Here is a 21,738-nt window from a genome sequence, read left to right as displayed (position 1 = left end):
GACTCGATTGGGCGAATGGCATTCTGGGACGTTTTGTAGTTTTTCCCATTTACTCTTCCTCCCCCGTATATATTTTTTTGTATTTAGTTTAACATCGACTGAGTTTGTCTTCGGCGCTTCCTATATTTCACCTATCTTGCCACAAATAGCTCGGAAGATCATTTCCGTCAGTTCCGTTCTTGTAGCGGGAGAGGGCGCAAAAGCTTAACGTTCAAATAACGTGTCAAAAATGCAATTCAAGTGCGAATGAACATTCAGTTTTCACCCATTATATTTCATATGGATTTAAGAGACCGAATACGCACGACAGTCAACATCAAAACGAAGGCAGTCGTAATGCTTTTACTTTGACAGTATGGCGCTCACTCGGCGTGCGTTCTACTTTGAAAGTACACACTACTTATATCCGCTTTTTTCGGCCTTCCGACTGCTAGCTTTGCTTTGCTCCCCCGCGGGTTGCTGTGCGTTCAAAGTTGCTCGTCTTTCTGAGCGCCGAGAGCGAACAAATGACTTTTGTGCGGGTCACTTAGAAAATTTGTCAAGTGTTTACGAGCGCGAGGCCCACAAAGCTGGTCGCCATGAGGAGTAGGAGCAACTCGGGCGTGAAACTGGACAACTATGCCCGGATCGTGCAGCAAACTATCCTGCAGCACCAAGTGAGTGTTTAAACCAGTGTCGTATCGCCGTAATAATCTTAACTAACAGCCACTTCCCTTCTCTCCTTACACTGCCTACACAAAAGGGAAGTAGTGTGATGTTGCGCAAGGCTTTTCGTGTTGTTAATATTGGCCTTAATGACTAAACCGTGGCGCATTAAATAGCAGATTTTTGTTGACTGTATTATATTCCAAGAATGAGGAAATTCGTGCAGGTATCCAAGGAGCGATGAAAGCCCCTCCCACACGCTTTCAAGAAATGTAAACTTACTAAAAGACTCACTCGCACAGTTCTCCAAATTAGAGGCAACATGTGCTTGCTTCAAGATGTTTGGAACTCCCTGGTGACGTTGACTGTAAAACTGACACATACAATCAACGGTTTTAAAAAAAAAAAAATCTGTGCCACAGCACGGGCGAAACACATGCCATGTGCTGACCTGCGAACTCACTCGCGTGCACGCGTGTTCCGCAGGATCCCGTCACGGGCCTTCTCCCCGGAAGCAGCGAGCAGCCGGACGCTTGGGTCCGGGACAACGTTTACAGCATCGTGTCCGTGTGGGCGCTCAGCCTGGCCTACAGGAAGAACGCCGACAGGGATGAAGACAAGGCCAAGGCCTACGAACTGGAGCAGGTGTGTGCGTCTGTTGTAGATTTTTCAGGTAAAGCGGTGCCTTGAGTTCCGAATTTTATCCATTTAATGAATGGAAATGCCATTCGTCCGTTCAGCCAATCAAAAACCAATATTGCAGCGGGGCGTGTCCTGGGATTCCTCACGTCTCTGAGCTCATCAGTACGGCACTAATATTAGTAGTAATCTCTCTAGCGTCGCTCACCATGTCCGTCCTTTTCTTTAGAGTGTGGTGAAGCTAATGAGGGGAGTCCTGCAGTGCATTATGAGGCAGGTATGTCGCGACACAGGCGCGCAAGCAAGCGCGACGACTCACCTGTCGCGCGTTTAACGCGGTTTCTCGGCTGGTAAAAAAAATCTTCCCTTTTGCCCGCAGCTGGACAAAGTGGAGCGGTTCAAGTACAGCCGCAGCACGTCCGACTCGCTCCACGCCAAGTACAACACCAGGACCTGCGCCCCCGTGGTCGGGGACGGCCAGTGGGGGCACCTGCAGGTGGACGCCACCTCGCTCTTCCTGCTCTTCCTGGCTCAGATGACGGCGTCCGGTGCGTGCTCATTCGCTCATTTAGCTAGCTTGTGTGAGCTTCGGGAATGACCGGTTTCATTTCTTTGCGTGCCAGGTCTTCATATTGTCTACACGCAGGATGAAGTGGACGTAGTGCAGAATCTCATGTTCTACATCGAGGCGGCTTACAAAGTGGCCGTGAGTGGCGTATTTTCTCTCTCGCTCCTCTTTTTGCTTCGTTTGTACCAACCGAGTCCCCTCAACGGCTGCTCACAGGATTACGGGATGTGGGAACGAGGGGACAAAACCAACCAGGGCATCACCGAGATCAACGCCAGCTCCATCGGCACGGCCAAGGTAGGTCGGCGAGGAGAGCGAGCCCACCCAGGGTGTCGGGTCGCTCCCGTGACCTTTCCGCCGATCTTTAAATGACCTCCATGCAACGGAACTCTCCTTTCCCTGGGGGTGGGGGGGAATAAGTAGCTGTCCTAGTCAACACAATCAGAAACCCAGGTGGAAATGGTTTAAAAGATTTCACTGGCATTGCGAGATTTTACATGATGTGAGGGCGCACTGTGAGCTAGGTCCTTTGCCTTGTGGCGATCAGGCGGGATCAGGTTCCCCGTGTCTTCCACGAATGGCTTCCCGCTCTGAAATAACACACACACACACACGCACACAAATGCATGACGGCTAAATTAAGACACAAGGAATCAGGCTTCACCGCGGAATGCAATTCTCACCAAAACATAGCGGCCGGGCCGTGCATTTGCTCCCTGGGCCTTCGGTGAGGACTTGATCCACGCTTATGTTACCGCCACTCTCGCCTCACAATGATAGAAAGCACCAATCCGAAACGAGAAGGTAATATAACGGCACGCAACTGTGCCGCGTATCACGTGGAGCAATTTAGAATCCACATTTATTGAAAAAGGGTTAGGGCAGGGGTGGCAAACTCATTTTTGTCTCGGGCCGCATTTTCCCTGAGAGCGCCGTTAGAACAGTGGAATGTTTGAACACCAAATCATATTATTACCATTACACAACAAATTGAGGGATAACTAGTTTTGAAATCTGAAGACAAGGATAATAGTTTGTTCAAGTACTGTTTAAGTTACTGGAGAAGAACAGTTTGGTAACAGAAACATGCAATATCGCAACTTTATTGTTTATTTTTTTTTTTTTTCAGATTTTAGCAAAAATCACAGAAGCTGACGAGCTGATTTGCTTTCGCGGGCCACACAGAATGATGTGGCGGGCCGCATCTGGCCCCCGGGACTTGAGTTTGACACCGATGGGTTAGGGTTTTTACATAAAATACGGCATACTCACCAGAAATGCTGATGATCAAATTAATACATGTGTGAAGATGTGTTTTGCTCATTGAATTTTGATGTGAGAGGTTTTGCTCTGACCAACCAATCAGAGGACAGAAGACTGTCGACTTTATCAAGGGGCTTGTGAGGACAAATCGGAAATGTGACTGGTTAACGAAATTCCCATTGTCCCACGGGGCAGCACTTTTCAGATTGACATGGCAACGCAGAGAGGTTGAAACCTGATTGGGCAATCAAATCTGGACAATAAATGTTGTTGAAGCAGTGCAGCCGAGATGGACTAAATTCATCCCATTTCATTGATCAAATATGAGAATTTCGGTTGTAAATGGACGTCGGCGTGTCTGATATTGTTGAAGTCAGGCAGCTTAAACACGGCGCTTCGTCAATTCCATCCCGTTCCAGGCAGCTCTGGAGGCTCTGGACGAGCTCAACCTCTTCGGAGCCAAAGGTGGACCTGGATCGGTGGTCCACGCCCTGGCCGACGACATCCAGCACTGCCAGGTAGCGCTTTGTGTTCGATCAGCGTTTCTCATAAAGCGCGGTACGCAAAAGAATCACAGAATCGTCATTGTTCGTTTTGGATAAATAATTTGGCCTACCACATTACTGGATTGTAGTTTTTGAGGTGCCACGTGGACTTGGTGCGAAAGGTTTGAGAACCACTGTGTGAGCTCATCCTTCTATCTCCGCCTCATTAGTCCATCCTGACCTCCATGCTCCCAAGAGCATCCATCTCCAAAGAGGTGGATGCCGGCGTCCTGGCCATCATCTCCTACCCCGCCTTCGCCGTGGAGGACATGAACATAGTCGACATGACCAAGGAGGAGATCATCTCCAAGCTGCAGGTGCTCGCATCAGGATTTGTTGTGTGTTTCAATCAAAGAGATGCGGAGCAGACCGAGAAAAAAAAAAAAAAAAAAAAGTCCTCAGTGACCTTTCTGTGTGTGCGTTCAGGGTCGTTACGGCTGCTGCAGGTTCCTCCGAGACGGGCACAAAACTCCAAAAGAGGTCCACGACGGAAAGCCAAGAGCGGGAAGCCGATGAAGCGGACTTTGGCTGATTGTTTCTGTCTTTTTTTTTCCAGGACCCCAACCGTCTGTATTACGAGTCCGCCGAGCTCAAGTTGTTTGAGAACATCGAGTGCGAGTGGCCTCTGTTCTGGACCTACCTCATCCTGGATGGAATTTTCATCAACAGCCCCGAGCAGGTACCGCGGCACCTCGGTTTACAAATTAAAGAACAAATATCACTGTTCGCTGTTATTCTGTTCCTGTTTTTATTTTTTTTAATGAGAAAACTTGCTTGGCTCAGGTGCAGGAGTACAAGGACGCTCTGGAGGGCATCTTGATCAAGCGGAAGGACGGAATACGACTGCTCCCCGAGCTTTACAGCGTCCCGCCGGACAAGGTCGAAGTCGACCGTTTCACGCGCTGGGTTAACTGCAGTTCTGCCGCTTGGTTTTTCGGTCTCATGTTTGTTTCCAAACAGGTGGAGGAGGAATACGTGAATCCGCACACTGTCGAGCGGATTCCCATGGGGAAGTGTCCCCTAAAGTGGGGACAGTCTCTTTACATTCTGGGAAGGCTTTTATCTGAGGTCACTGTCACTTTTCATTTATCCCCCCCAAACTTGTGTTCCAAATCAAATGTCATCACGATAAAGCGCCCGCCTGCCTGCCTCGCCCCCAGGGTTTTCTCGCTCCCGGAGAGATCGACCCTCTGAACCGTCGCTTCTCCACCATCCCCAAGCCCGACGTGGTGGTGCAAGGTGAGCGCTGAAGATGCAGTATAGATCAGTGATTCTCAAAATAGTACCACTAGTAGCACACGGACTCCCTCTAGTGGTACGCAAAAGAATTACTGAAATGACACGGTGGGTCGGATCAGCCTGCGTTCGAACGTGTGACATTCCACGCGGCCGCTCTGTGCCGGCAGTGTCCGTCCTGGCTGAGACGGAGGAGATTAAAGAGCTGCTGCTGAAACACGACATCCACGTGGAGACGGTGGCCGACATCCATCCCATCCACGTGCAGCCTTCCAGGGTGCTCAGCCACATCTACGCCCGACTCGGTACGCCCACAAAAAAATCGTGTATAGACGGCGCGCGACCGGTCGGTGTCTCAACGCCGCTGTGCCGCAGGTCGGAACCCCAGACTGGGTTTGACGGGGCGGCCCTACAGGAGGATCGGAGTGCTGGGAACCTCCAAGTTCTACATCATCAGGAACACCATTTTCTCATTCACGCCTCAGGTGTGTGTGAAATGAAGGAAAGAAATCCTGGAAAGGTTTTAACGGGCCATCCTGTCATCCCCCAGTTTCTGGACCACCAGCAGTTCTACCTGGCGCTGGACAACAAAATGATCGTGGAGATGCTAAGGACGGAAATTTCCTACTTGTCGTCCAGATGGAGGATGACGGGAAGACCCACCGTCACGTTCCCCATCTCGCAGACGATGCTGAGTGAGTACACGGAGAGGCCGCCGCGTGTTTTCATGCACGGAATTCTCGGTTCTGAGGTTTGTCCCTGAACGCGTTACAGCTGAGGACCACGCTAACCTGGACCCCGCTGTGCTGGGCACCCTGAAGAAACTACAGGACGGCTACTACGGAGGAGCAAGGTTAAGCTGTGGCGGGGCCGGGTCCATCTCCCCCGCTGGATGTTAAAAGTTGGAACGCTTCCCCCTCTGCCTTCTCCAGGATCCAGACTGGAAAGCTTTCGGAATTCCTGACCACTTCGTGTTTCGCTCACCTCAGCTTCTTGGATGGTAAGGCCTCAGGCAGCACGGGCAGCCGTGCCGAGGACGAGTTTGATGATGCTGACGGCGAGGGATACGTGCATGAGTTGGGCTGTGACGACGGTAAGCAAACCGCAGAGGACGCAGAGGACGGATGGGTGACGGGTTGCCGCCGTGTCCTTTGACCGGATTTCACCATTCCAAATATAATCCACCCTGACCCCATCCCCTCTCCCAGCCTCAAGAGGACTTAACTCTTAATGGAAGGAAAACACAACTGGGCTTTGCTTTGCTTTCATGGTGGGCTTGTGCAGAGGTTCTCAAACTGGGGTCCTGCTGTAAGCTTCAGGGTCAGCATACAACATAATTTGTGATAAATGCAGCATTACATATTAATTTTTTTTTTTTTTAATGGGCATACCTACATATGTGAACCGGTGCACCAAACAAACAAACCAATTGCTTCATAAATCTGACATTCCCAAATGAATAAAGTTGCTTGCTCAGTACTAAAGGCATATGATGACAGAAATACATCCTATTTTTTTGGAAGAACAAAAAGCATTTTTTTTCTTTGGAGCATAAATAGTAGTCTTCATTTTTTTTTAAAGAAAAAAGGTGTCTTTTTCAGAATAAAATGCAGAATTTATTTATTATTATTTATTTAAAGTTGTATTTTTCATAACATTATGTAACATTTAAGGGGTACCCGGAAGTTATGTTCAATCGATGTTTAGATTGTGAAGGGGGGGGGGGAGGCATTCCTTGGAAAGAAAAAATGGCTCAGATGTGAGGTTCCAGGTTGGAATCCGGGCTGCAATCTTCCTGTGTGGAGTTCGCATGTACTCCTCATGCTTGCGTGCGGGTTTCTTCCACCCGCATTTAAAAAAACATGCATGTTAGCTCCATTGAAAATTGGCTTGTTTGTCTAAAAAAAAAAAAACAACAAACTACAAGGCTCGTGTAAACAACACCCCTAACCTTTCACAGAGGCCGATGACCTCGCTCAGTACCTGGACCACCTCTTGGCCCACGCGGCCCCCAAGGAGCTCAAAACGAAGTTGGGAGGGCTGGGGAAGTTCAAGGAGGCCGCCACCAAAACAAAAGAGATGGTGACCCTGAGGAACAAGGCCCAGGATCTCAACGTGCAAGGTGGGCAACAGCTGTACAAGCTGTTATCTTGAGAGGACCATCATATCGACTTCTTCTCCCCCTTTCTAGAAGTCAACATGTACCTGCCCAATAAACTGTTTCGCTCTCATCAACCGTCCCTCAACCTGAACCTTCCGGACTCTTCCGCACCGCCAGACAGTCAGGTGAAAAAAAAAAAAATGAAGAAATACATTTCTGCTTCGACTCGTGACGGATGCCTTGGTTCAATGATTTTGACGTTTCAGGTCCCGGAGGTGACGGTGACGCCCGAGAGCGGCGTGCCGCGGGACGCCGGCGGAGCCGTGGATCACCGCGCTCTGGCGCGCCTGCTGAAAGACACGCAAAATCTGCACGACCAAGCCGACATCCTCTACATCCTCTTCAAGGACAAGTGAGTTTGTCATTGTACGGCGCTACCTTGACTTACAAGTGCTCCCGAGTTACGAGCCGCCGATTTATTGCTGCTCCCAGTTGTGGTTTACTTGAAAATGAAAAAAAAAAAAAAAAAAAAAGAGATAATTACATATTGTGTCTTTAACCAAACCACAAGTTGGTATGTTATCTTAATGCTAACACATAATGCGAAAGGCAAAAGACAGGCTAACAAAATTAGCATCCATTTTGTTGTCGTTTAAAAGTAACCTTTTAGACCACTGATATTTGAACACAAACCGTGCTTAGCACATACAGAGACTATTCCGATAATTACTGGCATATATTGTTTTTGCTGTACGTGGAGTATGCATGTATGCATTATATTGTCCCCTAGTGGCCAAAGCACGTACACACCAGAAGGAGCAGCACAATGTTCATTTAATGATGTTATTACTGGATGTTTTTATTCAGTACAATCCTGTGGAGTGTTATTTTTCTAATAATTTAAAAAAAAAAAAAAAAAAAAAAAAAAACATCTTCCATATATTTGGGGGGCTAGAACGGTGATTGAACGGCATTGCCATTCATTGGGGGAAGTCGAGATGGAAAAACGAAGGATTTTAGTGACCAGCACGGTAACGGAACGAATGAGTCGTAAAGTCAAAGTCGTTTTGCTGTGCGTCTGCTGATCAGCTCCTTGAACCTTATATGCAGGGGCATGGACTGGGACACTGGCCTGCACAGCAAAGGCATCACGGTGCGTTCGTTGCTCACAGACCTGTACGAGAAGGCCGGCGAGCTGAAGAACTGGGGGCTCATCAGGATGATCTCTGGCATGTTGAGGAAGAAGGTGGAGGAGCTGGACTCGGTATGCAGTGTTTTTCAAATCATTCTAGAATTTCACTTCAATGCGAGCTGTGCTTTTCTGCCATCTTTTGGCATTTATGTGCAATTGCAGTCCAATTTTTTATGTCGTGAGCATGGTCGTGGAACGAATTGAATCCGTAATCTCAAGGCACCACTGCATGCAGTCATCATGGAAACTCTCCTTGTGGTCCCTCAGGCCTGCTCCGATTTGCTGGCCCACCAGAAGCACCTGACGGTGGGTCTGCCCCCGGAGCCCAGAGAGAAAACCATCACGGCTCCCATCCCCCTGGACCAGCTGGCGGCCATCATCGAAGAGGCCAGCGACAACAACATCAGCGTGGCCATTCTCACCCAGGTGAGTCCGGCGGACTCCCTCGGCACCCCCCTTTTAAACCGCATTCACCCTCGGCCTCTTCCGCCTCAGGAGATCATGGTGTACCTGGCCATGAGCATCAGGACGCAGCCCAACCTGTTCAGCGAGATGTTCCGCCTCCGCATCGGTCTCATCATCCAGGTCATGGCCACGGAGCTGGCCCAGTCGCTCAACTGCTCCGGTAGCACCCAAAAGGACCAACATTTAAATAAAGCGCCTCCCCTTTCTTCAAAGTAGTTCCACAGGATGGCGCCAAAGCAGTATTGTCTCAAAATTGAGAAAATGTGACTCTGGATGAAATGTGTCCGTTTAGGGGAGGAGGCCACTGAAAGTCTGATGAGTCTGAGCCCCTCGGAGCTGAAGAATCTCCTCCACCACATCCTGAGCGGGAAGGAGTTCGGCGTGGAGCGGAGCGGTGAGCGCGCCCGTCACCTCGCCTACGGCTCAGCGCGTTCGGTTCGGGTGACCTCTCGCTCCATTCCCTTCCACGCAGTGCGAGACGCCGACGGCGGTGTCAGTCCGGCCATCTCCATCCATCACCTCGGGAACGTGGGCGCCACCAAGAGCGAGAGGGCGGGAATCAGCAAGCTCAAGAGCGACATGAAGATGGTAGGAAGCAAAACTTGGCGGCGCGGGAAATGAGCTTTTTGGCGGAACAATCAAAGTCAAAGGACCAATGTGTTGCGATGATGATCAAGTGTGACTTTCAGGAGTAAGGCTAAAATAACCTCAGGGTTCGGAGGCGTTGCTATGGCAACGCCGATGTCAGGAATTACTTTCCACGTTTCAAAAATGCCACACTTTCCATCCTAACATTCCCAAATTTAAGAGATATTTAACATATTTACCTCCTCCACCCGTAATTCTTGACCGATTCAAACCATGGCAACTTCAAACTAGTCCACCGATTCAGGACATCTTGGGAACTGCTCGCATTAGATTCACTTTATCCTTCCACATTTCTTGACCGATTCAAACCATTCCCCGTCTCCCGTTGTCCATGTCAAGAATTCAATTAATTCCGCAGCTTTTCAGCATTCCCACTTGTTCTTTCTTTGCAGCTGGGGCACAGGTTGTCTCTGAGTGGGCCCAGTCAGGTGATGGTATCACACTCGGGTGCTAATTCACCGTCTTTAGCTTGGGAGAGGCATCGGTGAACGGGTTGTGCGTGAAATAATTCCGATCATGAAAAACGATTGCGCTTGCTCCGAACAAGTTCCCGATTCAAGTGTTTAATTAGCGCGATTACTTGATGTTGCCGCGCCTCTGCAGCTTCCTTCTGACGCCCGTGGGAGAGAAGAAGCATGTCATTTGTTGTTTTTGTTGCAGGCGGATCGCAGAGTGTCTTTGACAGACGCAGTCAAGGTGACCCGTCGTGCGCGGAGCGCAAACCGATACGCTTCATGGGCAAAAAGTATTGGGACACATTCCACTGACGAGAAGTGAAAAGTCTGAACATGTTCTTGTCGATTCGCCCACCCTGAATAGAATTAAGAGTCCCCCGATCGATCCGTTCATGAATTGTCCTAAGACTTTAGTCCATGCGGTGTCCGCATTGAGTTTGAGTCCCTAAAATGTTTTTCCTCCCTCCCAGCCGGACCAGAGCGCGACGTCTGCCCGCAAGGTGATAAACCCTCAGCAGCAGCCGCCGCCGCCACTGTCTCCGGCGTTTCTTTTGCTCGCTTCCACCCCTCTTTTGCTCTCCTCGCCATCTGCCTGGCGCTTACTTTTGCTCTGCTTCCTGCATTCCCCCCCATCAGAGCCTCCGATCTCACTCGCTGGACATCGGCAACATCGAGTCAGGGGTAAAGATGTTTGTCTTGCGTGTCGTTAGCTGCACGTTGCGTCGAGGCTTACGGGGCAGCTGCTTCCTTTCTTGCTTTTCCTCGCCTCAGAGGTACAGACTTCCCTCCATCGAGTCGCTGGACATTCCGGAGAGCAGCTCAGTCGCCAAGGACACGAGACACGGTCAGTGGCTGCGCAGGAGGCGCCTGGACGGCTCGCTCAACCGCGTCCCCGTCGGCTTCTACCAGAAAGTCTGGAAGATTCTGCAGAAAGTGAGTGACCAGCATGAGCCAAAATTGTAAGACTTCACTTATGTCTTGCTGGAATTTTGCTGCCGCCGTGACTCGGGACTCTGTGAAAACTTTACGGTTAAGACTTGAGACTTACTCGGGGGCGGCCGACTTGAAAGGGGCTCACGTGCCCTACGTTGTCTTCCAGTGTCACGGCCTGTCCATCGAGGGCTACGTCCTCCCGTCTTCCACCACCAGAGAGGTGAGTCGGTCCAGCCGCAAGCGTCAGATGATCGTTTCATGTTCAGGGTTTTTCCCTTGCACAAATCGAGGCTGAGCGGCGGTACCATTCGGATCCTTTGCGTAGGCCGTGCCCCCCCCCACTGGCTCAAACAAACGCTTGCATTTTACTGTTCTTTTATTAGACGGAAATACGCAGATCAAAACCACTGGCTGTGTTTCGGGGGAAATCTGAGAAAAAGTGACAATCATAAGTTGCGGTGGTTTCTCTTCCACATTTCAGACATGCTTGGTCCCGAAAGAAACAAGATTTTGAAAATCCACAAAATGGTTTTGTTTGGCTCGCAACACTCCAATTTCAGTTCAAAATGACACCAAGCCAGCGCATCGCCAGCCAAATGATAATAATGACTGTCAGAGGTTTCAGTGCCCCAGGACGAAATTTTCTATGCGATGTGGATGATCCCCAGATGACACCCGGTGAGATCAAGTTCTCGCTCCACGTGGAGACGGTGCTGAACCGCGTCCCGCAGCCCGAGTACCGCCAGCTGCTGGTGGAGGCCATCTTGGTGCTCACCATGCTGTCCGACGTGGACATTCCCAGTATCGGCTCCGTCGTCCACGCCGAGAAGATCGTACAGATCGCCAACGACATGTTCCGCAAAGATCAGGTGGGGAGGCGGAATCCGATGGCGGCACCGCTAACCCCTCACCCACCCTCCTCGCTCAGCTTTCGCTCTCTTCCCTCCAGAGCGACCTGGGCGCAGACGAGCACATGCTGGAGCGCGACCCGTCCACCGGAGTGTGCAGGCTGCTGTACGACAGCGCCCCCAGCGGGCGCTTTGGGAGCATGACCTATCTTACCAAGGCGGTGGCGGTCTACGTGCAGGACTTCCTGCCCGGCGGCGCGTGCGCTGTCCAGTGACAGGATGCGACGCCGGCGCATTTCAACTTTTATTTAATTCAGACTTCTTCAATGAAGCGCAACAAACACGTGCCTTAAATATCGCCGATATATTCAACTTTTATCCCCCCCCAAAAATATTGAAGGCAGTAATGTCTTGGTAAAAATTTAAAGTACAAAACACATTGAAAAGTCAATTTTGCATAAGATCTCGCCTTTAACGATGCTTCAAAAGTTGTTTTTCTCGACGTATGTGAAGGCTGCATTCTTTTATTATGCATGACTGATAAAAGTGCGGTTCCATCAAATAGTTTTCGAGTCATAGTATTAATTAATAATTGTTGCTGCTGCCAGACTTTATTTCAACTGATTCATTTCGTATCGTTTGAGTAAATCTTGTTGTGAGGCAATAGAATGAACCTTGTGACCATTTGAGTTTCTCACCTTAACTACATGTATTCACATGCTGATGATTTATGAAAATGGCTTGAGAGAATCAGTAGCGCGAGCTTCCGAAACGCGGCACTTACCCGATTGCTCGGTGATGACGTCGGCGGGGGCGCTTCGACTCTGCTTCCTGCAAAGAACACATCATAAATAAATATGCAATACTTCATCCTGTACATATGAACGCATATTGAAATATAAAGTCATAATGTATTTGAAGTCCTAATTAAGGATGATCGTGATGTTTCTAATCATTTGTTTACGCAGGTGTGTGCTGTGTCCCTAATAAATCAATATTTTAAAAATTGCCTTTTTAATTCATTCACACAAAGCCCAGTTCCACTTGTCACGTAATAATAATAATAATAAAGCATACCTTTGCTGTAAAATGTCAATCCAAGGGGTTCCACTTGCGGGATGTTCGGCGTCCTCGCGCGTCTTCCGGGTTCATCTGAGCGCGACGTCCGTCATTATTGCGTCAGACGTTAAGAAAAAGGTGTGAAACCTCGCCAAAGTTAAAAAGTGCATAATTGGATTGTTAAAATGACGTAGAGCTTGTGACAGACAAATCCTATATTATAAAGAAGCATCTGAATCAATTGGAATATCGGGGAAAACAATTTTTGTTGTTGTTGAAGTTCTATTGCAATTGAAAAACGTGAGTTAGTTCAATAGAGTTTTTTATTTTCCAATATTTAAGTGCACTGTTAATCTTCAAACTGTGCATGTCACATTGGCTTCCAAAAATGCTAAACATACTGGATGTTAATTAACCTATAGACGTAATGGAATTGTGACGCGATCCCTTTTCATCTTACATGAAAGCGGAAGTGATAAGAAGAGGTCACAGGAGGTCAAGGAGGACAGAAGCATATCTTTATTTATTTTTCTGTTGCTACAAGTCACCATTCAAGATACACAGAGACATATCGGGAAGCGACAGAAGCCTTCGACATTTACGGCGTATAAGTCTAACTATCAGAACCATGAGGTCGAGGGAACACTTTTTTTTTGGTTGTGAACGCTCTATTGCTTTGGGAACAGCCTCGTCGTCGATCGGGTCACTTCCTGGCCTTCACTGCCTTTTTCAATATCAAATATATCACATATTTGTTATTGCTAACATCAAACCCTGGCAAACAGAGATATAGTACTATCAGTGTCTTGAAAAGTAATCTTTTTTTTTATTATTTTTTTTTTTTTACAGAAAATAACAGTCTGGAGGAATTTTCGGGTCGACTCGAGGACATGCACTAGGATGGGATCGGAGGGCAAAAAAGGGGAAGCGTCGGATGATCATCACGTCACGCATGCATTCGGACAGCAGCTTCCATCCTTATTGAGTTCACCTGAAAGCCGGACTAGACGTACGCGGGTTTTAACATGCCGACACAGATTCATGTTAACGGTATAAAAGTTTTTTTTTTAATTATAATTTTTTAATTTTTGTTTGGCTGTTGGACTGATAACTGATGTAATCTGGTAAAAAGCCTCACAAAAAAATATTGAGTTGATTATGACACCCAATTCAATCCTGTAAATAAGGATTTTTTTTTTTTTAAAAATAAAAAAAAACGTTTTGTTTTTTAAAAAGTTGTTTTCATGGGGTCCAATTTGATGTTAACATTATAATAGCGGTGCCTTTAGATGAGAGTCACCCGATTAAGTTTTTTTCCAGATACGAGCCATCATTCGACCATTGGTTTTGGCTTTGACTGGCAACTAGTCAAAACTATCCACCTAAAAAGACTACATAAAACAATTACACGTTTTGTATTTAAAACAACTCAGCTTTGCCTTAAGGAGGGGGGGAAAGTCTGCTTAGCTTAATGCTAGCAAACAAAACGAAATGCCGTTGGCATGCTAACAGATAGCGTCTATAGTCGGGGCTTTTGAAGCAATGGCTATATTGTGTGCACAAATGGTGGACGACAGACATATTATATAAGAATACTCACAGGCATATATTATTGATCCTTTATGAAAAAAAACAGACTAACATTACAGCATCTTAATGCTTCACTGAACAGTCGTAGAAGTAATACCATTCTTCTTCGTTGGTGTCTGCATGACTACATAAGTATTATACTTGCGCCCCCCGGTGGCCAAGGCGAGCATAACAGAAGGAGCGCCACAAATTAAATTATGACGCGCAAACTGGTTAATTCTTTACATTCTCTCCGGCGTGTTACGCAAGGATGCTACTCTGTCTTTTCATCCTTCCGTCACATCCCCCTCCCGTCCTTTCTCCCTCCCTTTTTCCATCCATTCATCGTGCTCCACTGGCTGGCAGGCCAGCGGGCTGAGCCAACGCTCTGTCGCATTACCCCGCCGCCGAGTGAATTACTCAGCCTCCATTAGGCTAACGAGAAAAGAGAGCCAGCGAGATGGGGGAAAGAGGGGGATGCGTGAGGACGGAAGGTCGCACGTGGAGAAGCGGGGGACGACAAACAAACGCAACGGGAATAACATTTGTGGAACCCTCAACCCAAAATGCAACTAAAGTGAACTCACTATAGAGGCCACTATATCGTGGCTAGGGAGCGATTCGCAACACAGCCAAGAACGACCGAGATGGCTTATGCAGACAAAACGATGGCCGGAATTGTTCGCTTTGTTTTACAGCAATCGACACCAAAATAATCAAACCCTGATGTGTTGAAAAAAACGAAACAAAAAACAAAAACACAGTGTGAGATGATGGCAAAGACAAGCAAGTCAGGACACGTACAAGTTCCCTCCAGAGTCATTCACTTCCCTTAGAGATGCAAAACAAACATACATACATATATATATATATATCCATATATATTTAAAAATAGTCAATAAATAATTTGAATCATTCAAAAAATAATAAATAGGGATGTACAGTGTTTCAGCATTTTTTTGTACTGTTTTCGATAAAGTTGATAGCGGCTATGGAGGAAATAAGCTTGCACGCTCCGTCTTGGCTCTAACCCGCCGGCCCCCATCCTCCCCCACCAGCCCCCACGCACCCTTCGGGGCCCTCAGAGGTCGGTGCAGCGCTCCTGCTTGCTGTAATGGTCAAACTGGCTCTTCCAGTGCATCATGTAGGAGGACCAGCGGTGGAACTCCACTTTCCACTGGCGCTCGGCCTCATCTATGTTGTCTGGGGGAGGAAAGGCAAAGGCCACAAGGCGTGTGACACAGGATGCAAGGCCCCAAACACCATCAACGGCGATGATTCCCAACCAGTGTGCCGTGGGAGATGATCCAGTTCCACCAAAATTATTCATTGACGACAAATAACACATCTTTGTTCATCTATCGATGTCAGCGACGTATCGTGACAAGCAGAACAATGAAATTCTTTTCCACTTCAAGGCAGAATATTTTAATATTTTATATATTACTGATGGTTCGTATGATTGCGACGTGATTTAAGAATGTGGATAAAGTCTGCCACTGTATTTAAGCCCAATTCAGATCCCTCTCCAACGATTGCTATTATTAATACCCATGTCTTACCGGTGATGTTGAGGAGACGTGGCAGGAAGTGGTTCCAGAAAGCGCACATCTGGTTCCTCAATCCCCTGTGGACCTTCACTGGCTCCGTGTTGAGCGCCACATATTTCTGCTCGGCGACTGTGAACTGAGGCCAGCGCTTCCTGTTCTCCACCGTGCCGTCCACGTTCACGTTGGGATTGCTGAGCGCGGAAGAAGAGGGACGGTGACCGGCGGGTCTAATCGACCGGAGCGTCGGCTTTACCCGACGTGACCGACGACTAAATCGAGCGGGCCGTCTCACCCGGACCGCGCAAAGTTGGCCCAGTATCTCATGGTGCGTCGACTCAGCTTCTCCTCCTCCTGGGTGTAGTTGAATCTCTTCTCTAGGGGAAGGCCGAAGACAAATTCGATCTCGTAGCCGTGGATCACGCCCATCCACTCGGGCCAGGGCAGGTTGGACGCTCGGTGGTCAAACAGGTAGAGAAAGACCCCTGATTGGAGAGCGTACACAGAGGAAACGCTTGTTTTTTGGGGGAACGTAAGGCCAAATAGGGCTTGGGGTGTTATACTAGACATGGGTTGGACCTAAGTTGAGTTTTTCAGTGAAAATAGGTTTTTAAAAAATAAATAAATAAATAAATAAATAAAATGTACCTGCATTGGACTTGAGAGCATTGTGCTGAGCGAAGGTGCGGGCAAAGAAAGCCAAAGGGCAGATGACGTTGTGGTCGCCCACGATGTCATCCAAGGCGTCACGGTTCTTGGCTCCGTTGTTCTCGTCCATCCAGTCGGTGTACTGCAGCACCACCGCCTCCAGGCCGATGTCGTTGGCGTGGGGCACACTTAGCTTGGCGCCTTGCAAAGAGAGGCGACCGTTTAATCGGCTACCGCGTTTCGATACAGACAGCCGACGGGAAAACGCCGGGAGAGCTTCACCTTCCAGGAAGTCCCCCCTGGAGATGAGGCTGTCGTTGTCCTTGCTGAAGCCGGGAGCGCCGTACAGCAGGAAGTAGGTGCCCTCGTCCTGGTTGACCCCGAGTAGGACCTGAGTGTCCTTAAAGTTGCCCGAGTTGAGCATGGCCTCCGGCGTGTCGGGCACAAAGTCGCCATCCACAACGGGGACGAATGAAAAGCGAAAGATGGACATCCACGGGAGGACCTGCTCGGAAAACGGCAGAAAAGCGCTTTTGCGGGTGACGTCACGTACGCTAGCCCGCTCTCAACTTAAATAACAGTGATGGGTTGGCACACCACGGTCATTACCTGGAACTCCTGATCAATAAGCTCCTGCGGCGTTTTATCACGTAGACAGTCGACCAGCTCGGTGTCATTCCCTCCGTTGCAGCCGAGCAGTTTGCCCAGCTGCGTGGCCCGTCTGCGGGCCTCGGCCGGGCTGACGGTGGCCCAGGGGGTGTTGGGGACCCCGCTCTGGAGGATGGCTCTGGTGAAGACGGACCGGCTGCCCGGAGACAAGAGGTGGAATCCCACAGAGGCGCCGCCGGCACTCTCCCCGAATATGGTCACCTTTTTGGGGGGAGACAAATAAGCCCGGGCGACTCGCTGTGAGCCGACGTTGACTGGAGAATTGAAGAACCTGTTTGGGGTTTCCGCCAAAGAAGTGGATGTTGTCTTGGACCCACTGCAACGCCATCCTCTGGTCCAGCAGGCCCACGTTGCCAGGAGCCTCGGACGAGCCGTCCAGAGCCAGGAAACCGAAGGCGCCGATGCGGTAGTTCATGGACACCACGATGACCGTCTCTGTGTAAGCTAGGTAACGGCCGTCGTACACGTCCAGGGATGAAGAACCGCTGTAAAATCCTGCAAAAATAGGAAACCATTTGCCGACTATACTGATGGAAACTTTTTCCATGTGACAACTCAATTTAAAAACAAAAAAAATATATATATATATCTTTTCAAGAGGGCAAATAAAAATAACAGTGACAATTTGGTTGCACAAGTGTGCACACCCTCCCGAGTTCTCAGACTGTGCGCACGGTAGTGCAACTCAATTTCTAGAGCACAACAACCGCAGCTGTAACAATGCTGTAAACAAACCGCAACTATAACAACAGTTATTATTGAAGTAATTTTAACCGGTCCCGCTTGAAAAGTGTGGTGTTGTTTGTGTCAGGCGGAGGCATGAGCACCTGTGATGCGGGAACCGTACCTCCGCCGTAGATCCACACCATGACGGTGAGATTGTGAGGTCGGGGCGACGGCGGCACCCACACATTGAGGTAGAGGCAGTCCTCACTCATCTCCCTGTTGGGGTTCCACATCTCGCTGCCCATGAAGCCGGGGAACGTGGTGTCCACAAACTGGAAGCAGGCGTTGGGGTAAAGATGAGCATCGTACACGTCCGGCCACGGACGTTTGGGCTCGGCCGGGCGGAATCGCCGCTTCCCCGTGGGCGGCTCGGCGAAGGGGACGCCCAGGAAGGCCGTCACGTGGCCCCGCTCCAGCACGGGCATGTGGACGCCCCGGACTTTGCCGGCGCGGATGGCGACGGTGAGATCCGCCTCGCTTTGAGAGGATACGCCGGGAACGAGGAGGGTGAAGAGGACGAGCGGGGAGAGGAGAAGGACGGCGGTCTGCATGACGGCGACAAAAGACGCCAAACACGGAGGGCGGCGATGGTCGTTTCCCGTCGGACCTGCAGACGGACAGAGGAGGAGACGCGGCAATTGGATTACGAGCCAACGAGAGCAATGAAGAACAGATCCAAAGTGGAAGGATAAATCAGATGAGGACATCAAACCAAAAGGACATGTGGAAGCATCTTCAAGGTGACACAACGTGCACTCAAACACATCAAATGGCGTCAGGGAGGACGCGGTTTAGGTAAGATATGAAACTATGAAAAAAAACAGGGATAAAGGAGGTCAAATTCTACTGTCTTACAAACCTCGGTTTACGGACGAGATTTCAGAACAAATATAAAGAGGCGAAAAAGGCTCCATTGATTTAAACTCTTTATTTTTAGTCTACTATTTATTTTGCGTCTCGCGATGAATTGAGCTTAGATGTGACCGGACTGTATACCAACAAATACCATGAAACACCGCTGAGTTTCCTTGTGTCCCTTCATGTACAGTTATTGTTTATAAAAAAAAAAAAAAAAAAAAAGTAATATTATTTTGCAGTTTGGGTGACTGTGTGAGCTGGTGACATGGCCAAAATAGATCCTCTATACAACAGACCCCTGCGCACGCACACACAGTTGGCCATGTTAATTTTGTCACCATGACAACCATACATTGCAAAACATGAATAGCCGTCTCGAAGCAGACAGGTGGCAGGCAACTGTGTATTGTTGTCGTCACCATGACAACCATACATTGCAAAACATAAATAGCCGTCTCGAAGCAGACAGGCGGCAGACAACTGTGTATTGTCGCACATTTACGCTGCAACTAAAGGCGGTATTGTCGTCCAGTCAGTTTATTTGTTTTTGCAAGAAGGGCAAAAGTGGTTTCCTCCCCCGCCGGGATGTCGTCGACACGGCGGCTTGCGCCGAAGCTTTCGTGCGACGGAGCGAGATTGTTTGCGGCACAGCGGAGGGGATCCGCTCTTGGCAGCCCAAGCGAGGACACGGGCAGCAGCTGGATCATCTTTTTATAGACGCACAGTACAGTACGGAAGCAGAACGACGGGAAAATGAATGAAGGCTCTATAGAACGAGTATGTGGAGCCCAAAATCGAGCGGCTCAAGTCACATTTGTCCCATGTACTCGGAACATCCTCGAAATAACCTTAAGCATACAGTTCAAGGATCGACATCTGCTTTAAGTGTCCCCCCCCACACTCTAATTACCAGGAGAAGTCAAAAAGTAATGAGTTCAATTTAATTTAACCGACTAATTATTGATATGTTTACGGTTTGGAGGAGGGCTCATTGCTGTTTGACTGCCCCTCATATTTATGACGGGAAGAACGAGGAGGAGGCAGGACTGAGCCCCCCCCAAAAAGAAAGGATGGTGCAAGCTGGTGGGAAAAATAGGGGGACACCGAGTGGAAAGAAAGTGTGTCACTTCTCAAATTAGACCGAGGAATTTGTGTATGAAGTTCACAGGAGGATTGAATTTACAGGCAGAGACGGTGGCGAGAGGGAGGGGGAAGGGGGGGGGGGTGAGGGGGTTGAGGGCATGTCATATGTTTCCAAGTCCAAATCCCCTCACTGGAAAACACTCTGAATGAGCGGAGTGCAACACGTCGACGGACATTTCATTCGGTACCCCCACGGTACGGAACGGGACGCGGTGCAAATCAGGATTATCTTCGTTTTAACAAATTGCCTTAATAATGACGCCAAGGTCGTCTTATTATGATTTTTTTTTTTTTTACCCCTCTTGTACGCACACGACCGAACCATTTCGATCAGGATGCGCCTTTTGGCGGATGCCGCAAAGCGTCAACGAGCCAATAAGCCGCTCTGATTTATTCGAGCGGCGGCTTGACTGGCAGCGGGGCAATTTTCCATCTGGCAACAGCGCCGGCGCGTCAACATAAACACCGCCACCAAGGATGCATAAAGGGAATCGAAAACATGGAGAGCATCTGAAAAACATGAGCAGAATCATTTTAATAACATTGTCCCATGCAAACGCCCGGATTCGAATCCACACAACCTCATCATTGTGAGGCAGAGGCGCCAACCACTCACACCAACATGCTGACCTGAATCAATTATTCCTATTATTTCTGTGGAAGTTGATTTAAGTCAGGACCATCACTACCAAATATTTGCAGAATCGACTATTGCTTTCTATTAACCGATGACTGTGGTTTTGCTTCGTATTGTCTCACGATGAAACAAAATGTTAAAAGGCGCTATCACACGAGAGGGAGTGATGTTGGATTCGCCAAAATTGAACCAAAATTAATCCCGGAAATTTTTGGGGAGTTTCAAAGCTTGAATGAATTGGGAGTTTCAAAGCTTGAATGGCATCGGGGGGAGCGAAAACTTGTATTTTAATATCAGAGTAGGACGAAAATTTGTTCAAATGGGGATTTGTGTAAAAAGGCCTTAAATGTACAGTAAATTTGAGTGCCGAAAAGTGAAGCCGGGCTGTGGATTTCCCCAGGTCACCATGGCGACGGGTGATGTTGCAAAGATGAACTTAAAGACGCACCGTGTGTCGTTTACGTCGGGTGCGAGTATGCTAACGCAAAGTGGACGAGGCGGACGAGGCCAGCGCGGCTTTCGGCTCAAATTCTCTCTCCATCTCGCGGGTGTCGTCGAAAGACACGCAAAACAACAAAATACAGACGAGAAATGTCATTTGAATCTTTTTTTTTTTTGGGGGGGGGGGGGTCTGCATCCGACCCTACCTTGGCGTGCCTCGAACGACGAACCGCAAGTGAGCACTTGCTAGCAGGCGTCTCTTCCTCCTCCTCCTCCTCCTCACTCTCCTCTCTCTTTTTCTTCCTCGGACGTACAAATGGACACAATGTGGTGCGGTTCCTTCTCCGAGCAGCGGTGAGTCGGGCTCACATCCAGCAGCAGCGGCACGACAACACTGGGATTCTTGACTCTGGAGGGACGGGAGAAAGGAAGGGCGGGAGAGGAAGGTCTTGCCAAGTCTCGCGAGAACTTACCCGAGTGCAGTATGTATATGTGTACATATATATATATATATATATATATACATATATATATATACATATATATATATATATATCTTTATAATATTAATTTAAAGGGATGAATAACTCCTATATTTTCTGCTTTTTACATAAAAATATATACATGTACAATTTACAGTTCACGTTCTAATTTCCCTTTTAGCCTCTCTAGTGAAACCACCGGTGTCAAACACCAGGCCTGCTAGAGCAAATCAGTACCTGTACTGAAAATTGGCGTCACTTTATTTTTGTTCCCCCCCGCCCCCCAAATACATTCAACAACAGTTGAACCAACTCATTCCCTTGGCTTTTGATTATCCATCATTTTTTATTTTGCATCTACTGTATATAAGATGAGTCCATTATATATTTATATGGTTTCCCTGTCATAATGGTAAACAAT

At 48.5% G+C, this 21,738-nt stretch overlaps 2 protein-coding genes across 4 annotated transcripts; one reads left to right on the top strand and one right to left on the bottom strand.

Moving 5' to 3' along the window:
* The first annotated feature begins 406 nt into the window (after positions 1-406).
* Positions 407-12,544, top strand: phka1a (phosphorylase kinase, alpha 1a (muscle)). 3 transcript variants are annotated; one of them, XM_061669142.1, is made up of 33 exons: positions 407-656; positions 1,132-1,290; positions 1,514-1,561; positions 1,664-1,832; positions 1,908-1,990; positions 2,069-2,149; positions 3,535-3,633; positions 3,831-3,977; positions 4,087-4,140; positions 4,217-4,339; positions 4,444-4,539; positions 4,621-4,728; positions 4,821-4,899; positions 5,067-5,201; positions 5,272-5,381; positions 5,447-5,591; positions 5,671-5,749; positions 5,829-5,989; positions 6,857-7,018; positions 7,088-7,182; positions 7,264-7,409; positions 8,108-8,261; positions 8,457-8,615; positions 8,685-8,814; positions 8,947-9,048; positions 9,127-9,242; positions 9,963-9,998; positions 10,228-10,257; positions 10,394-10,438; positions 10,529-10,690; positions 10,857-10,910; positions 11,359-11,559; positions 11,640-12,544. In XM_061669142.1, the coding sequence occupies exons 1-33, from the start codon at positions 579-581 to the stop codon at positions 11,811-11,813; spliced, it is 3,720 nt and encodes a 1,239-aa protein (XP_061525126.1). In that variant the 5' UTR covers positions 407-578; the 3' UTR covers positions 11,814-12,544. The 3 variants fall into 3 exon arrangements, with proteins under 3 accessions (XP_061525126.1, XP_061525124.1, XP_061525125.1); XM_061669140.1 differs by having other exon boundaries at positions 10,394-10,690; XM_061669141.1 differs by lacking the exon at positions 9,963-9,998 and having other exon boundaries at positions 10,394-10,690.
* Positions 12,545-13,088: 544 nt separating this feature from the next.
* ache (acetylcholinesterase (Yt blood group)) lies at positions 13,089-21,259 on the bottom strand. Its single transcript, XM_061669596.1, has 9 exons — positions 21,042-21,259; positions 17,878-18,363; positions 17,302-17,525; positions 16,971-17,231; positions 16,644-16,866; positions 16,362-16,562; positions 16,009-16,198; positions 15,729-15,907; positions 13,089-15,369 (listed from the first exon to the last, which is right to left on the bottom strand). The coding sequence occupies exons 2-9, from the start codon at positions 18,305-18,307 to the stop codon at positions 15,248-15,250; spliced, it is 1,830 nt and encodes a 609-aa protein (XP_061525580.1). The 5' UTR covers positions 18,308-18,363; positions 21,042-21,259; the 3' UTR covers positions 13,089-15,247.
* Between the last annotated feature and the right edge of the window lie 479 nt (positions 21,260-21,738).

This window comes from Phycodurus eques, chromosome 23 (genome assembly GCF_024500275.1).
Source record: "Phycodurus eques isolate BA_2022a chromosome 23, UOR_Pequ_1.1, whole genome shotgun sequence".
Lineage (NCBI taxonomy): Eukaryota > Metazoa > Chordata > Actinopteri > Syngnathiformes > Syngnathidae > Phycodurus > Phycodurus eques.
Note: the sequence above shows the minus strand (reverse complement) of the source record. Positions and strands in the feature narration are given on the sequence as shown.

What these genes read in the sequence shown, in the direction of transcription:
- ache (XM_061669596.1), bottom strand. Translation starts at nt 18,307, where the DNA reads ATGCAGACCGCCGTCCTTCTCCTCTCCCCGCTCGTCCTCTTCACCCTC. An exon ending in TTATTGATCAGGAGTTCCAG is followed by an intron (nt 16,867 to 16,970) that starts GTAATGACCGTG and finishes TTTTCCGAGCAG; the next exon opens with GTCCTCCCGTGGATGTCCAT. An exon ending in ACGTCTCCTCAACATCACCG is followed by an intron (nt 15,370 to 15,728) that starts GTAAGACATGGG and finishes TTCCTCCCCCAG; the next exon opens with ACAACATAGATGAGGCCGAG.
- phka1a (XM_061669140.1), top strand. Translation starts at nt 579, where the DNA reads ATGAGGAGTAGGAGCAACTCGGGCGTGAAACTGGACAACTATGCCCGG. An exon ending in GGCTACTACGGAGGAGCAAG is followed by an intron (nt 5,750 to 5,828) that starts GTTAAGCTGTGG and finishes TGCCTTCTCCAG; the next exon opens with GATCCAGACTGGAAAGCTTT. An exon ending in CCAGTCGCTCAACTGCTCCG is followed by an intron (nt 8,815 to 8,946) that starts GTAGCACCCAAA and finishes GTGTCCGTTTAG; the next exon opens with GGGAGGAGGCCACTGAAAGT.